The 15,047-nt window shown below is 45.2% G+C and overlaps 1 protein-coding gene across 14 annotated transcripts in view; it reads right to left on the bottom strand.

Moving 5' to 3' along the window:
- The window catches only part of Apc (APC regulator of WNT signaling pathway), a 113,529-nt gene that overhangs the window by 29,662 nt on the left and 68,820 nt on the right, over positions 1-15,047 (bottom strand). For 12 of the 14 annotated variants that reach the window (XM_040758056.1, XM_040758059.1, XM_040758063.1 and 9 more), the window contains 3 exons: positions 12,770-12,883; positions 7,731-7,814; positions 639-743 (listed from right to left, as the gene is read on the bottom strand). In XM_040758056.1, coding sequence (XP_040613990.1) covers positions 639-743; positions 7,731-7,814; positions 12,770-12,883 — 303 coding nt within the window. The remainder of the gene's footprint in view (positions 1-638; positions 744-7,730; positions 7,815-12,769; positions 12,884-15,047) is intronic. The other 2 variants (XM_040758060.1, XM_040758064.1) reach the window with 1 other exon arrangement.

Genomic DNA, 15,047 nt, shown 5'->3' with positions numbered 1-15,047 from the left:
ATATGGTAAAAAATAACATGTAACAGTTAAACATGATAAAGTATATAGCTTACTGTTTATAAGCATCAGAATTACCATTTTCAGTTAAGATTTATTTCTAGATTTGTGTCATCTTGAAGTATATCAGAAAGTAAAAACTCTAAGAGCACTGGGCGACGGTGACGCACGCTTTTAATCCCGGCACTCGGAGGCAGAGGCAGGTGGATCTCTTGAGTTTGAGGCCAGCCTGGTCTACAGAGCGAGTTCCAGGACAGCCTCCAAAACAATACAGAGAAACTCTGTCTCAAAAAACCAAAAACCAAAAAACCTCTAGGAGCCTTTGTGATCATTACAAGCCCAGAAGCATGTGTTTGTACTGAGCGTTAGAGGAAAGCAGAGCTATGCCGACACAGCAACAACAGGGTCAACCACAGGAACCAACCGCTCTCCAAAACTATGCACAGCAGGCACAGAGACCAACACAGAAACATGATCTGGAGTGTTGAGTAGCCCAGCAAACGCAGAGAGTGTATGAAGTGTGGTAAGGAAACCGATAGTACTTAGACACAAGTCTAAGGACACGGGCAGGACTGGGTCAGCCCCTCCACACTCCTCTCTTAACACCGACTCAATCTGAAATAAGTCAGAAGGGCTCGTACCTGGCCACCGCCAGAAGGTGACATGCTGCTCTCTGCCCCTCCTTGTCCTTCATGCTGCCGTTCAGCTTCATGGGAAGCAGCTTCATGCTTGCTCTGAGATGACCTCTGTTAACATGGAGTTAGCATCATTATGTACACGAGTGGTGTGTCCCTTTATAGCTCCCAGCTTATTTTTTACTTCCAGACTCTTAACGAGTCAATTATACAGGTTGACAGAGGCACAGAAGTGCACGCCACACTTCCAACCTCCAGCGTGGCTTGCGATCGAGGGAAGAGGAGTGCTCCCCTGAGCACTTGAGCTGCACAAGACAAAGGATTTTCTGAGGCCCCTCCAGAAACACCATCCTCCACCAGATGTGCTCCTCTCGACATCAGGAATACAATCCAACTAGAGCAAATAGTTGTCCCTTTCTGCAAGGACACATGACTATGGCATTTAATGGAGCTGCAAATACAGCAGTTAAACAAACACCTAAGTTTACAAATAGCACCCGTGTAGGCTACTTTTACAGAGAATATGTGTACATCTCCTACTAATGTCATCTGAAACCAAATTACCAGCTCTTTGAAACAATAAATAAAACAGGAAACTCTGCTAATGTAGCTACCATCTGTTGCATGAAATAAATGCGACATATTATACCCAATAAATGTAGTCATTTCAAAATAAAGTAGTCATTTGTGTAAAAACAGCATCACAGAATACAAGAAATAAAATAATCTCCTACCATCTTTTATAGAAACTCTTATTTGCTTGCTTTAGGAAAATGCTACTGTAATATAAAGAGTATGATTTAGAGATCATGATATTTTAAAATGCTCTCCCTGGAATTTTAACTCTAAGCCTTCCTAGGCCATTTAAAAATATGACTTAAAAACAACTTTACATGTACCGTTTTCACCATAAACTAGTAACAGCCGTGGCTGAGCAGAAGAGAAGTGACTTAGTCACTCAGAAGCAGAAGACCCAAACCCACCAGAGTGGACACACAGCCAGCCCATGACAAGACGAGTCAAAACCCAGGGTGACCACAAGCACATGGCAGCCGTGCACGTGAAGACGCCAGTGTGTTTGCAGAAAGACACTGCTGTCCGCTTACCCTAGACACCAGGGAGCACAGTGCCACTAAACCAGCCACGACTCAGTCTGCTTTCTAAGCCTGGTCTAGTTGGACACACTGTCAAATAATGACAGCAACAACAACACCAAAACTGTGACAAGTGCTACAAAGGAAAGCTGTGAGTGGTATGAAGGATGGCATACAAGGGCTTTTCAGAGCGTGTCACTGGACTGAAGAACTGATGGCAGGAGAAGCCACATTCTAGGTAAACCAGGATCACGTGTATCAAAAGCTTACAGTATTGCTCAAGTACCACGAGTCACTGGTGAGCAGAATTAAAGTGGGTGAGAATCCTGGCTTCCGGAGGACCCAAGCCAGAGTTCCAGCATCACATGGTGGCTTAGAATTGTCTCTAAGTCCAGTCCTAGGCATCTGGTGTCCTCTTCTGACTTCCACTGACACCAGGCACACACGTGGAGCACAGACACACAAGCAGGCAAACACACTCATGCACATGAGATAATTTAAGCTGGGCGTTGGTGGTGCACACCTCTAATCCCAGAGCTCGGGAGGCAGACGCAGGGGGATCTCTGTGAGTTCCAGGCCAGCCTTTAACAAGAAGAAAGACCACCCTGAAAGCAGGCATCATCATCCCCTGGGGTCCCAGCCCTGAATACAAAGGGAAGGAGAAAGTGGCCAGACACTAGCACTCACTTGTTTTGTGACTGCAGGGGTAGTGTGATTATCCACCCCAGAATCCTGCCCCCATGTCCTCCCAGCACCACGGGCTGCTGCCACTCAGACTGTGAGCCCAAATGAGCCCCTTCTTTAACTCTGTGACACAATTTTTCACAGCCACCAGAGGAGTAACTTACACAGAAAGTGGCAGGAGCGGGGCTGCTGCTGTGGCAGCCCTGAGCCCATGGTGGCTAGGCTCTGAAACTGGTCTGTGGACCACAGAAACCCTAGATAAACCACGATAAACCAGTGGTTCTCAACTCTCCCAATGCAGCAACCCTATAATACAGTTCCTCATGGTGTCGTGACCCCAACCATAAAAGTATTTTCTGTAACTTTTCTACTGTTACGAATTGCAATGTGCTTTTCTGATGCCTTAGGTGACCCCTGTGAAAGGGTTGCTTGGCCCCAAAGGTGCTGTGGCCCACAGGGTGAGAACCACTGCTAGGCAGAGCGTAAAGGGACATTCTGTGACAGTGCTGACAAAGGCGGACAACTGTGCTCTCGGTTTCACAGAGGGCACAGACTCTGCAGGCCCTGGGCTGGAGGCCAGCTGTGTTACATCTGCCGCCTCCCCCCCTCCAAAAAAAAAAGTAAGTCTGCTTTTGGCCATATCCTGAAAAACAGAGTGAGGCTTCATTCAAATGTAACAGACTGACTTGTCTGGTAGGGGAAATTTGAAGACAGCGTAACATACAGGCTGGGGCATGGTTTCACACACTGCTCTTAGATTTACAGTCATCGATGGAAAATACAGAATCTGCCAAATGAAGAAGCAGGCAAGCATCCAAAATGGTAGAGACTGGCACAATTATGAAATTCACTCTCTCTGTAGGAAAGGCGCCTTGCAGGCAAGACTTCACCCACTGAAGACTCCCGCCTGTACAAGCACAAACCCACAAGAAAGGGGAGAAACTGAAATGAGAATGCCACCTTACTTGAAGACTACCATGGAAATATTTCCCAGGTTCTGCTGCCACGGCCACCACGGACATGACTGCCCTCACACTGGCAGTTCAACTGGACAGGACTGCGGTTTTGCAGGCTCCAATGTCAAGATGCACAGCTCATGAAAACGTGCACAGAGAGTCCAGGAAGCTGCTGGGAACGCGTGGCCAGGGCAGAGTCCCTGCAAGGAGGCCCCGGGAGACTTCATGAGGCTGTGAAGGTGAAGCCTACCCTGCTCAGCACTCTGGAGGCGGCAGGACTATAGAGTGTTCTGAAGAGGGTTGTCCTGTCTAACAGACACACCCAGCAGAGGCGGCAAGAACTAGAGGGGCAGCGGCGGGAAGCTGCTGTGCTGGGTTTCCCAGCATTTTGGCCTCGTCTTCCTTGCTATCCTCCCAGTACTGCGTGTTGGAATGGGAATGTTCATCTACCACGCATCACCGTAACACAGTTTTAGAGTTTCCATCATCACAATAAGCTTCTTCCAGTCCATCAATCAGTATTACTATGCCACTGAATGCCACCTTTTAAAAAACGTCACAGCTGTTATTTTACTTTGTGCAGTTAAAGAAGTACCCTAAGTCTCCAAAGAGAGTAGATTTCTGAAGTGTTAGAGCTGAGAAGACCATGGAGTGGTTAGAGCTGGACTAAATGCACTCTGTCACGAGGTGGCTCTGAACATCCGAGGACCAGGGTGGAATCACTCAGGAGACAGGAAACGTCTGAGAGTGACAGTGCCACGTAGGAGCTGGGTTCTCGACTGAATGGGAAGAGGAGAAAGGAGAAAGCAGAGCACCAGCAGCCCCGTCCTTTCCCTGACTGCTGGCAGTCAGACCAGCGGCTTCAAGCCCTGCCCAGCAGGACGGACGCTGTCCTCCCAACCTGCTCTCCCTCTGAAGCTGCGTTGTGTCTGAGATTTTAATTTTGCTACAGCAATGTAAAAATAACCAGTAACAGCTACAGGGTGTGAGACACTGTCTGATGATCCTCAGCTCACACAATCTATACTCGAAAAGAAGAGGCCGGTAACAGGGATGGGTGGGCTTCTGCTGTTCTGTTGTGACACGAGCTCACTGTAGCCCTGGCTGGCCTGGAACGCACTATGTAGACCAGGCTGGCTCCAAACTCAGATTTGCCAGACCCTGTCTCCTGAGTTCTGAGATGAAAGGTGTGTGCTACCACACTCAACTGTTAATTATGTTTTTGATATGTTGGATTTAAAATCTTTGACAAATCCTGAGTGGTTTGGTAAGAGTGTGGCACTCAGGACAAGAACAGCACAGAGATGGTGTCTGAAGCCTTAAAGCGTCAGGTAGATTGTGTAAGGAGGAGAAGATACAGAGAAACAAAGAGTAAGCCTAGAGGACCGCCTGTGACTTCAGTTCCTCACTGACCCCAGACTGAAGCACGCCTGCACTGTTGGACCACGGTTCTCAGTCACTCTTCTTCTGATGACATCTAGTGGACAGCAGTGCAGACAAGTGTCTACATCCCTACGACCTCTGTAAACTGGAAACAGTTTTCTACCCCAGGTGACAGGACTGACAAGAAAGGCTGTGTTTCTGAGGCAGGAGCTCATGTAGCTTAGGCTCGTCTTGAACCTGCTTTGCAGCCGAGGCTCGGCCTTGAACTCCTGACCCCACCTCTGCCTTCTGAGGGCTGGGTAAGTTCTCTCCCGCTTAGTTACAGTTCCTCCACACCGCCACGCAGCACCAGGCAGCAACTCATCTACTCTGCTCTCTTGAGTTTTTGTTTGGGAGACGGGGCCTCACTGTGTCACCTAGACTGGCTTTGAAACTCTCAGTTCTCCTGCCTCTGCCCCCCAGGTGCTGGGATTACACCGGCCTGCGATACCTTGCCTAACTAAGCTGCATCTTTATATCTTTACACATTTTCTTTTCTGGGCATTTAATTTAATTAAACAATGTGTGTGCATGCACTGGGGAGGCTCAAAGCTGACCCTGGCTGTCTTCTGTGAGGTCACCCCTATTCTACATTCCAAGGCAGGGTCTCACTGACCCCTGCTCTGATGAACCCATACACCTGTGGCCTTTCTGTGGGCTCCGGCTGCCTGACCCTGGTCCTCACAACTGCACAGCAAGGGCTTTATTCACTAAGCCATCCCCAGTCTCCTGAGAATTTTATGAATGGACATACGTGGTTTATTTTACTTACGTTTTCAAAAGCCATCTATGTTATACTTATAGTACCAATTTTAAGTGCAGCGCGTAACAATATCACATTTTTATTGTCTCTCCTATAGGGCTACAATGAATACAGTTGTTAGAATACCCCACTTAGAAATCACTGTGCAGCTAGTGTGGCCTCACTTCTTTCAGACTCCTGGGAGTGGGACTGCTAGGCTATATGGCAATTTCACACTTAGTGTTTTGAGGAGCTGCCAGTATTTTGGGTGCACCATTTTACATCCTCAAATACAAATCAAAACCCCTGGGTCTGCAACCCCAAATAAGTTTGCACCGTGGCTAGACGTGCGGGCTGCAAGCGCGATCCCAGGGGCTCACACAGATGCTCTCAGCTCCGCGTGTGTCCTCCATTTGACTTCTGTCATGGCCCCTTACAGTAAAAGTAGACCCCTAAGTATAGAGCTTCTAGTGAGTTCTGAGCATTCTGGACGCCTGGAAAGGCCTGATTTTTTTCTTTGGTTTTTAGTGACAGGGTTTCTCTCTGCAGACTGAAGAGCAGGCTAGCTACAAAGAAGTTAAAGGAGGTTTGCCAGCTACAGTGGTCACAGAATGGGCTACTTATGCTTCTTTTTTTAAAAATATTTTATTTATTTATTGTTTATACAGTCTTCTGCCTGCCTTCAAGATGGTTGTGAGCCACCATGTAGTTGCCAGGAATTGAACTCAGGACCTCTGGAAGAGCAGTCAGTGCTCTTAACTGCTGAGCCATCTCTCCAGCCAACCCCCCCCCCCATGCTTCTTAAGAGAAGTTTATGTTGCTTCCAGAAGTCTGCCCAGAGAAGATGAGACTGGAGGACAGCAAGGACTTCACCACTGAGTAAATTTTCAACTGATCCAGCTTTTTATACAGTATTTCTAGATTTAATTATACTAGGTTTACTATAATCTATTCAAAGATTCTTAACCTTGGGGGAGTGGGGGCGGGGCCCAACTTATTTTCTGTTAGGATTGAAAAAGGGAACAGCAAGCAGTTGTGTTGAGATGTGGGACAGTTTGGGGGTTTCACGTGCTTCTTTAAACTTTATTTAGCTGTATGGGTGTTTTGCCTTCATGTACGTATGAGCACCGTAGGTTGGAGGTGGCTCACGCCTTTAATCCCAGCACTCAGAAGGCAGAGGGAGGTGAATCTCTTGAGTTTGAGGCCAGTCTGGTCTACAGAGTGAGTTCCAGGATGACCAGGGATACATAAAGAAACCTTGCCTCAAAAAAACAAAATACAAACAAACAAAAAAAAACAAGACCAAGAGCAAACAACAACAAAAGGATGTATGTGCCTCATGGGCTAGCCTGCTACCAATGGAGGCCAGGAGAGAGCATCAGGCCCCAGGACTGGAGTTACAGACGGTCGTGACCTACCACGCAGGTGCTGGGAACCCGACCTGGTTCTTCTGCAAGAGCAGCGAGCTCTAACTGCTGAGCATCGCTCCACCCCGACCTGCTTCTAAACAGACCTCCAGCTAACCCGACTTCAGCCCCCTTTAATACTTACACTCACAGGGGCCTGAGCAGCCAGTCTTGGGCCCCTTTAGGACTCCATAACGCACACCGGGCGTGTCACAGCTTTCTTATTCTCTGTGACTTCTGCAATAGTGAAGTCTGGGGGACTCTTCCAGAGCTTCCGTTTATTCCTGTCACTTCCCCTGCTAGTTGTGCTTTTACTGTCATTTCATTAAGGATTGTGGCATAACCACCAGTAAGGATGCTTGAGCAATTTTTTTTTTACTACTAATTACACATTAAAAAAAAAACCACTTACAGGGTAATGATGGCCCAAGTCGGTAATTTCATTATATGAATTGACAGCTGACACTAAAGTGACTAAATTTTAAGTGTTGAAAGGCATAAAATGTGTCAGAGATAGAGAGATGGCTCAGCAGTTAAGAGTGTTGGCTGCTCTTCCAGAGAACCTAGGTTCAATTCCCAGCACCCACATGGCAGCTCACAACTGTCTGTAACTCCAGTTCAGGGGTATCTGGCATCTACACATAGATATTCATACCGCCAAAACACCAACGCATATATAAAAAAGTCTCTCTAAGAAGGTCCATATCTCAATCGTGTCACATTTAATTATGCGCATTTTCTTTTCTGGAAAGAGGATATACACCGGCACATACATAAAAGGGCAGTTTACTAACCTCTGCTTCAGCTGCTTGGGACTGTAAAAGCTGTCGTACACGAAGTATGTCCTTTTCTATCTGCTGAATTCTGGCTATTCTTCGCTAAAATAAAGAGAAGAAATCAGATGTTAATTTTTTATGTGTCCGTGTGCACATATGTGTGGGTACCTGTGGAGCTGTGTGACACGGGTGCTGGGAATCAAACCTGGGTTCTCTGGAAGAGCAGCAAGCTCCTTTAGCCTTAGAGTCATTTCCCCAGCCCTAAGACTTCACTTTAAGTGAGAGCACAAAGAAAACGGATCCGGCAAGCTGCGGAGACTGCAGCGGGCACGGTCATGAAGGGAGTTTGCCTCTGTTATTCTAAGTATGCGCATGTGTGTGGGTATGTGCACATACATCAGGACCCCCGGAACTGGAGTTAAAGGGGGTTGTGAGCCACATGACGTGGGTGCCGGAAACTGAGCTTGGGCCCTCTTATACCCTTAACTAAAAGTCCATCTCTCCAGAACTCGTATCTTCATGAAAAACATTATCGTAAATAATTACAGCTACCACCTATCAGCTTAGAGCTATACCAAACATTTTTATGTACACAGTCACACTTGTAACATATTCACACATCAATGACCACTGGGGTCAGTTTGGGTTTTTGGTTTTTCGAGACAGGGTTTCTCTGTATTGTTTTGGAGGCTGTCCCAGAACTTGCTCTGTAGACCAGCCCGGCCTCGAACTCACAGAGATCCGCCTGCCTCTGCCTCCCGAGTGCTGGGGTTAAAGGTGTGCGTTACCAACACCCGGCTTAGTTTGGGTTTTACATCTATTGAATTTTGTGTGATACATCTCTAAGTATGTTCAGTAAAACTAGGGAACACATTATCTACCAAACTGTGTGACACAGGTACTATGACAAGGCTCAACTTAAACGACTGTGGTGTCCTGGGTTCGGTCACTCCCAAAGTTACCCTTAAAAACATTTCAGGAATAGAAAAATTACACCTGAATTTAATCTTAATTTTTTATTTATTTTTTTGGAGACAGGGTCTTTTCCTCTGTAGCCCAGGCTGACCTTGAACTCACCACCATGCTGCTTTAGACTGCTCAGTGCTAGCTTTGAGCCCCCATGCCACTGTTGTTTAACCTAATCTACTACACCCATTTTGAACCTGTATCTGGCTGGCTAGTCTTAGGTAAACCTGACACTAGAGTCGTCTGAGAAGAGGGGACCTCAACTGAGAAAGCGCCTCCTTAGCATGTGCTGTTGGGAATTTTCTTAATTATTGACTGCTGCGGGAGGCCCAGCCCACTGTGGTGGCACTACTACCCTTGGGCAGTGGGCCTGAGTTTTGTAAGAAAACAGGCTGGGCAAGCCAGGGGAATCAAGCCAGGAAACACTCCTCCATGGCCTCTGCACCAGCTCCTGCCTTGGCTTCCCTCAAAGGACCATGACTTGGGATGTGTACACAAATAAACCCTTTTCTCCCCCAAGCTGCTTCTGGTCATGGTGTTCCATCACAGAAATCATAACCCTAACTAAGACCCATAAAACACAGCATAGCTGTACAGAGGAAAATCTGATTTATCTTACATCAGGGTTTATTTAATTTACTCCTGTTGTAAATCAGTACTTTTAGGACTTGCGTAAAGTGCCTACTGCAGCTACAGCTCCTTATCTAGCCCACTTAGCCTAGAGCGCACTGTGTGGCTGGGGGTCCTGAATGTGTTCCTTTGACTTCTGCTTCCCAAGTGAACACTGCTGTTACCTGCAATGCAAGGACCACACGACGGTAGTTTCTCATTCACACTGTGAAGAAGCCACTGAACACCAGCACGCCTGCTTATATGTTATCTGTGGCGCTTTCTGCATTCCACTTTGTTTTTAAGATGATCTTACTATGAAATCCTGGCTGGCCAGGAACTCAAGAGATCCGCCTGCCTCTGCCTCCTCAGTGCTGGGATTAAAGGCGTGAGCACCACACCAGGCTAGAAGCAGGCTCTATTATAACCCAAAGGGCATCTTTGCAGCCCTGGCTAACATTCTATGGGGCCAGATGTCACTGGAAAAGTGTAAGTAGATAACCAAACTGATATCAAAGATGATTTCACAAAGGCAGGGGCAGAAATAGGTTTTGAATTACCCTGAATTATTTACCAGTTATTTCTACATGTTGTACTGGACTTTTCCATCCTTTAAACAAACTGTTGGCCAGCCCTCTGTCCATTTAAAAACAAGGGCTGTCTTCAAGAATTAATCCTCATATTAAGGGATATTAACTGGTTTTCTTTATATATTGTTGAAACTATTTTCCCTTTCTATTCCTATAGGACAGAATTTTATGAAAATAACTTCTATTGCTTTTAATTTTCCATTATTTTGTTTTTCGAGACAGGGTTTCTCTGTATTGCCTGGAACTCCCTCTGTACACCAGGCTGCCTTGAACTCAGGAATTCATCTGCCTCTGCCTTCCCAGTGCTGGGATTAAAGGTGTGAGGCATCACCACCCAGAGAATTTTCATTCTTAAGGTCTCAAATGTCTTACATTTTCTTCTATTAATTTGAGCTCTTTTACATTAAGACTTACGTGCTAGCATTTTTCACAGTTATTAATCAACAAATTTCTTTTAAGGTGGAGCTACTCACATCTGAGTCCCTTTTTGACACAGGGCTCGACCTTCCTGCTCCAGCCTTCTGAGTGCTGGGTTCTCAGTGTGCCACAAGGCCTGGCTGTTCTGGTGTCTGCTGTCTTGTTTTTACCTCATGTGCAGGCACTCACTGAGCAGTACAGTACACTGCACAGTGATTTTCTCAGATATGTTACAAACATTTCCATAACCTGTTTTCTTATTCCCATGATATGGTACAACTCATTGTGAACAGACAAAGAGTTAGTGTTGTGTGCCTGCGGTCACTTAGACGGAGCCAGGCAGGCTCAGGAGGGGGCTGTATCCACATCCTTTTTAGAAGTCATTAAGAGTGGAAGCTCTTGCAGAATAAGTGATTCTCTATGAATCCTGCACTGCTAGCCCTGATGAGCTCTTGGGGAACTATTAACTCCACTGTCATTTTCTGTTGCAACTCTTACAAAGGAGTGCTTCTGGGCATTCAGTACACATTCTACTTTAAAACTATGTACATCCGAGATGTCATCTTAGACTGCTGTCACTTGAAGGTCAGCCTTTCCATTAGCACCTTCTCATCTTGTTTGTAACTTCAAAACTTATTCACATGCTTATTCCCAAGGAGAAAACGTCTGCTGTGTGCATTACATTTCCTGACATGTTAAGGAAACATGCGGCATCCAGAGTGAAGCAGAGACGATGCACACGTCTTAACAGAATGGCCAAAAAGAAGTCACACTAATCTCTCTTTGGGATACAGATCAGAAACCTTGGGATGTATCTATTTACATCTGTGTATAATAAGAATGTTTATGTCTGTTATGCTATGGTGTCCTCAAGGATCTCTAAAAACAGAAACAGAAAAAAAAAATGTAACTCATAGCTATAGCCTAAAAATGAAAATTTATATAAAGCCAATGAATAGTTCTCATAGTTTTTTTTTTTCATGGAAACAAGTCTGCTTCACATTTAAAAAAATAATTGCATGAAAATCTCAAATTGAAATATAAATGTAAACAGAATATATCTTTGGAACCTGGTTATAGGTTCTTGGTTTTAATTCTTAGTTCTAACAGTGACTATCTTTTCCTAGCTTGGAACATATTTGTCATTATCCCGATGGTTCCTGATGAAGACAAATTCTTAATCTGAATCAGTAAAATCCATTAGCCTAGCATTTTGTTTAAGAAATTCTTTTCTATGCAGTGTCAGAGATATGTTCATGTGTATTTTCAACCAAAAAATTTAAAGTTTTACTTTTGACATTGAAGTCACTAATCTATCTGAATGCAATGTGGGTACTAATTGTATACTGATAACTAACAGATACACAAATACACAAATACACACACACACACGTATGTGCACATAAACTTTAGTTATCTTCCCAACTAGTTGCAAAACTAATCAATCAGAAAATGTGTCAGGCTACAGGTGTTAAATATTACCTCACATATAACGATATTCTAACATAAATCCCACCCTTAGCCACGAAGTTATTTGCAACTGTAGCCGCTGGGAGAGGTTGGAACACTGGGCACACCAGTCACATCCCACGGCAGGCCACAGCTCAGGGATAACTGGTTGGACAACAGGAAATGAGCTCCATGGCGTTGTTACCTCTTTTCAGGTCTATTTCCGTTTTAAGAGGAGGAGAGCAAGAAGTGGATCTTGGAGGAGTTGAAAGAGGGGGAAAAATATGACCAAAATATATTATATGAAAAACACTTCAAAAAAGACAAAATCAACTTTACAGAACACATGTATTTATACCACTATACAAAATACCAATATTAATTTGCCCTATTAGTTGCTATCTAAATATAATCTTTGAATGTTCCTCGATGTGTCTTTAAAGTTTTTTAGAAAAGCACAAATAAGGAATCCCCCATGCTCACTTTGGAGCAGACAGGGCATCAGCCAAGGCCCCTACAGGGCTAGAACACTAGGCAGCCACACACTGTGCTCACAGAGGCTCTGGACAGTGAGTCAGCGCTCACAGAGGCTCTGGACAGTGAGTCAGCGCTCACAGAGGCGCCCGACAGTGAGTCATCAGTACACGTTCTGTGACCTCAGTGTGTTTATTCTCAGCCCTGTCCCTCATGCTGTCCTCCCTCAGTTTCTCACACAGACTGCTGCGGCTTCTGTATTTGTTGTTTTGAAAAACTTCTGAATGCTACCACATAAACTCAGCTGAAGGTGGTTATTGGCTGAAAGGAAATCGGCATCTCCCTGGGGTTCTATGCAGAACGAGGAATACCCAAATGACATACGGCAGAGGCAGTTATGTCAATGCTGGTTATCATCCCCACAGTGCCGACACCAGACAGGCTGTGAAGCTTCTCCGTGATGGTGCTGATGGCCTTGCACAGACACTGTAACGGTGGAGTTTGGGAACACGGTCAGACTGTCATGTGTGCCGTGTGGGAATAGCCGTTCACCTGTGCCCGTTTCTCCATGTCCTGGCAGGTGCCGAGCTGCTCCTCCATCGCAGCCCTGATCTGCCTGGCTTCATACTCCAGCTGCCTTCTCGTCACATCTGTCTGTAAGGAAAACTAAACCACAGAGAACACATTAACTTCTGTTTAATAGTGAAACGAATGCCCATTTAAAAGGTGGTGGTGCACACCCTTAATCCCTGAACTCGGGAGGCAGAAGCAGGCGGATCTCTGAGTTCGAGGCCAGCCTGGTCTACAGAGCAAGTTCCAGGACAGCCTCCAAAGCCACAGAGAAACCCTGTCTTGAACAACCAAAAACCAAAATCCAAACAACAACAACAAAACAAAAAAACAAAACAAAATGAAAAAACCAAAGCCAAAACCAAAAACCAAAAATTGAGTAAATAACTATGTAAGTCACCATACTTAAGAAATTTTTTCTCTTAGGAATCCTAAATCCTGAGTATGGGCACCAGGCTTAGCTGGCATTCCTAATAGATTCAGAGCTGCCTCAAAGTAAAAAAAAAAAAAAATGGTTTTAACTTAGACTGTTTCGTTGAAAATATGTAACTGGTCTAGCTCAGGTGGGCCTAGCGTCTGTCCCCTTATGATTTTACCTGCCGAGGGCACCTGATTGCTCACTGACTTCTGTGGTGCTGGGGTCAACTAGACCCTTGTGTGAAGTAGGCAGGGACAATGCACTGAACCCCACCACCCCGAGGAACTCCTGTCAGTTATTAAAGCTGCATACCACGCCACACAAACCCAGGCGTGACGGCACAGACCCGGATCCCAGCCCTTCGGAAACAGGCAAAGAGGACCAGAGGCTCAAGCTCATCCTTGGCTGCACAAGGAGCTCAAGAGGACTGGGTTGCATGGGACTGTCTCAACCAAAACCAACACGCAAACAAAACCCTGGTCTACTAACAGGACATCGTGTGGAGAATCAAAACAGATGTGCATTGCCCTTTTTTAAGGTAAGGATTAATTAATTGCCTCATGTGTACAGGCTAAATAGAGAAGAAATTTCCATTTTTAAATGAAGAAAAGAGAGTAAGAAACAAATATCTAAAATAAACATTAATAAATAGGCAGACAAAATCAGCAGCACCTCACCAAATGGGTGTTACCCATCACTGGTGTTCACACTGAGACACAGCAGGATAAAAAGGAGGAGAGAATGAAGAAACGCTGTAAGACTGTTCATACTCCTCACGCTCTTTTAGGGAGTTGCTCCCAGTGTGTCTGGTCCAAACTGTTGTCATTTTAAGCCCGGTGGTGGTGGTGCACACCTTTAATCCCAGCACTCGGGAGGCAGAGGCAGGTGGATCTCTGTGAGTTTGAGGCCAGTCTGGTCTACAGAGCGAGTTCTAGGATAAGGGTTCAAAGCTACAGAGAGAAACCCTGTCTTGAAAAACCAAACCAAACCCAACCAAACTGTTGTCATTTTAAGTTGCCCCCAAACAAAACACTCATGTGCAGAATGCACTGTTGTAGGCGCACCACAGTTAGGGACTCAGTGACAGATAAAATGGTCTGCATGTTGTTTATTTATTTAGAGACAGGGTCTCCATGTAGCCTTGTCTGGCCTGAAGCTACTACATAGACCAGGTTAGACTTGAGCTTACAGAAACCTGCCTACCACCGTCTTCCCAGAGCTGGGCCTTTGGGACAAAGGCAAGCACACCACACCTCACTAAGTGTCACCACCACGCCTCACTAAGTGTCGTTTCCTACTCTCAGTCTACATTGTTATTTCTCTCATCTGTCCTCCATTCCCAGCAAAACAGAAACACTGAATGTGACATAGCGTGCTAAAATAATATGGTTTTGAGTTGTAAGTGGTGTGATAATTTGATAAACAGATAAATATTTCCACATGGAAGTTCTTCTTAACTTGTTTTCTCAATAAGAAAGCAATGTATAGTAAATGATCATAAAATACAAGCAAGTTTCAATTTGCTAATGTTACTAATGGCCCATAATGATTGAGTATTCTTGTGTATCCTATTAAACATGATTACCTAATGAATTTATTTGACAACTAATCTTTACTTCCGATAGTAACCCACTGCCTTGAGTTACGAAATATACCAAAGCCCTTTTTGACCCTAACTTCATGGAGACAACAGGGCTCTGGATTTTGTATATTCTCCATTCATAGTCACCGATAATAAAACCATGCTGTGCTGTTTTTATTCATAAATTTAAAATCTCGTCAAACTCTTCGGGATCCCTTAGTCTTCCTTCATCAGAGATGCCCCGAAGCTGCCTTTTCCTG

The sequence above is a fragment of the Mesocricetus auratus genome, unplaced genomic scaffold (genome assembly GCF_017639785.1).
Source record: "Mesocricetus auratus isolate SY011 unplaced genomic scaffold, BCM_Maur_2.0 Super-Scaffold_100015, whole genome shotgun sequence".
Lineage (NCBI taxonomy): Eukaryota > Metazoa > Chordata > Mammalia > Rodentia > Cricetidae > Mesocricetus > Mesocricetus auratus.
This window is presented reverse-complemented; position numbering and strand designations above follow the sequence as displayed.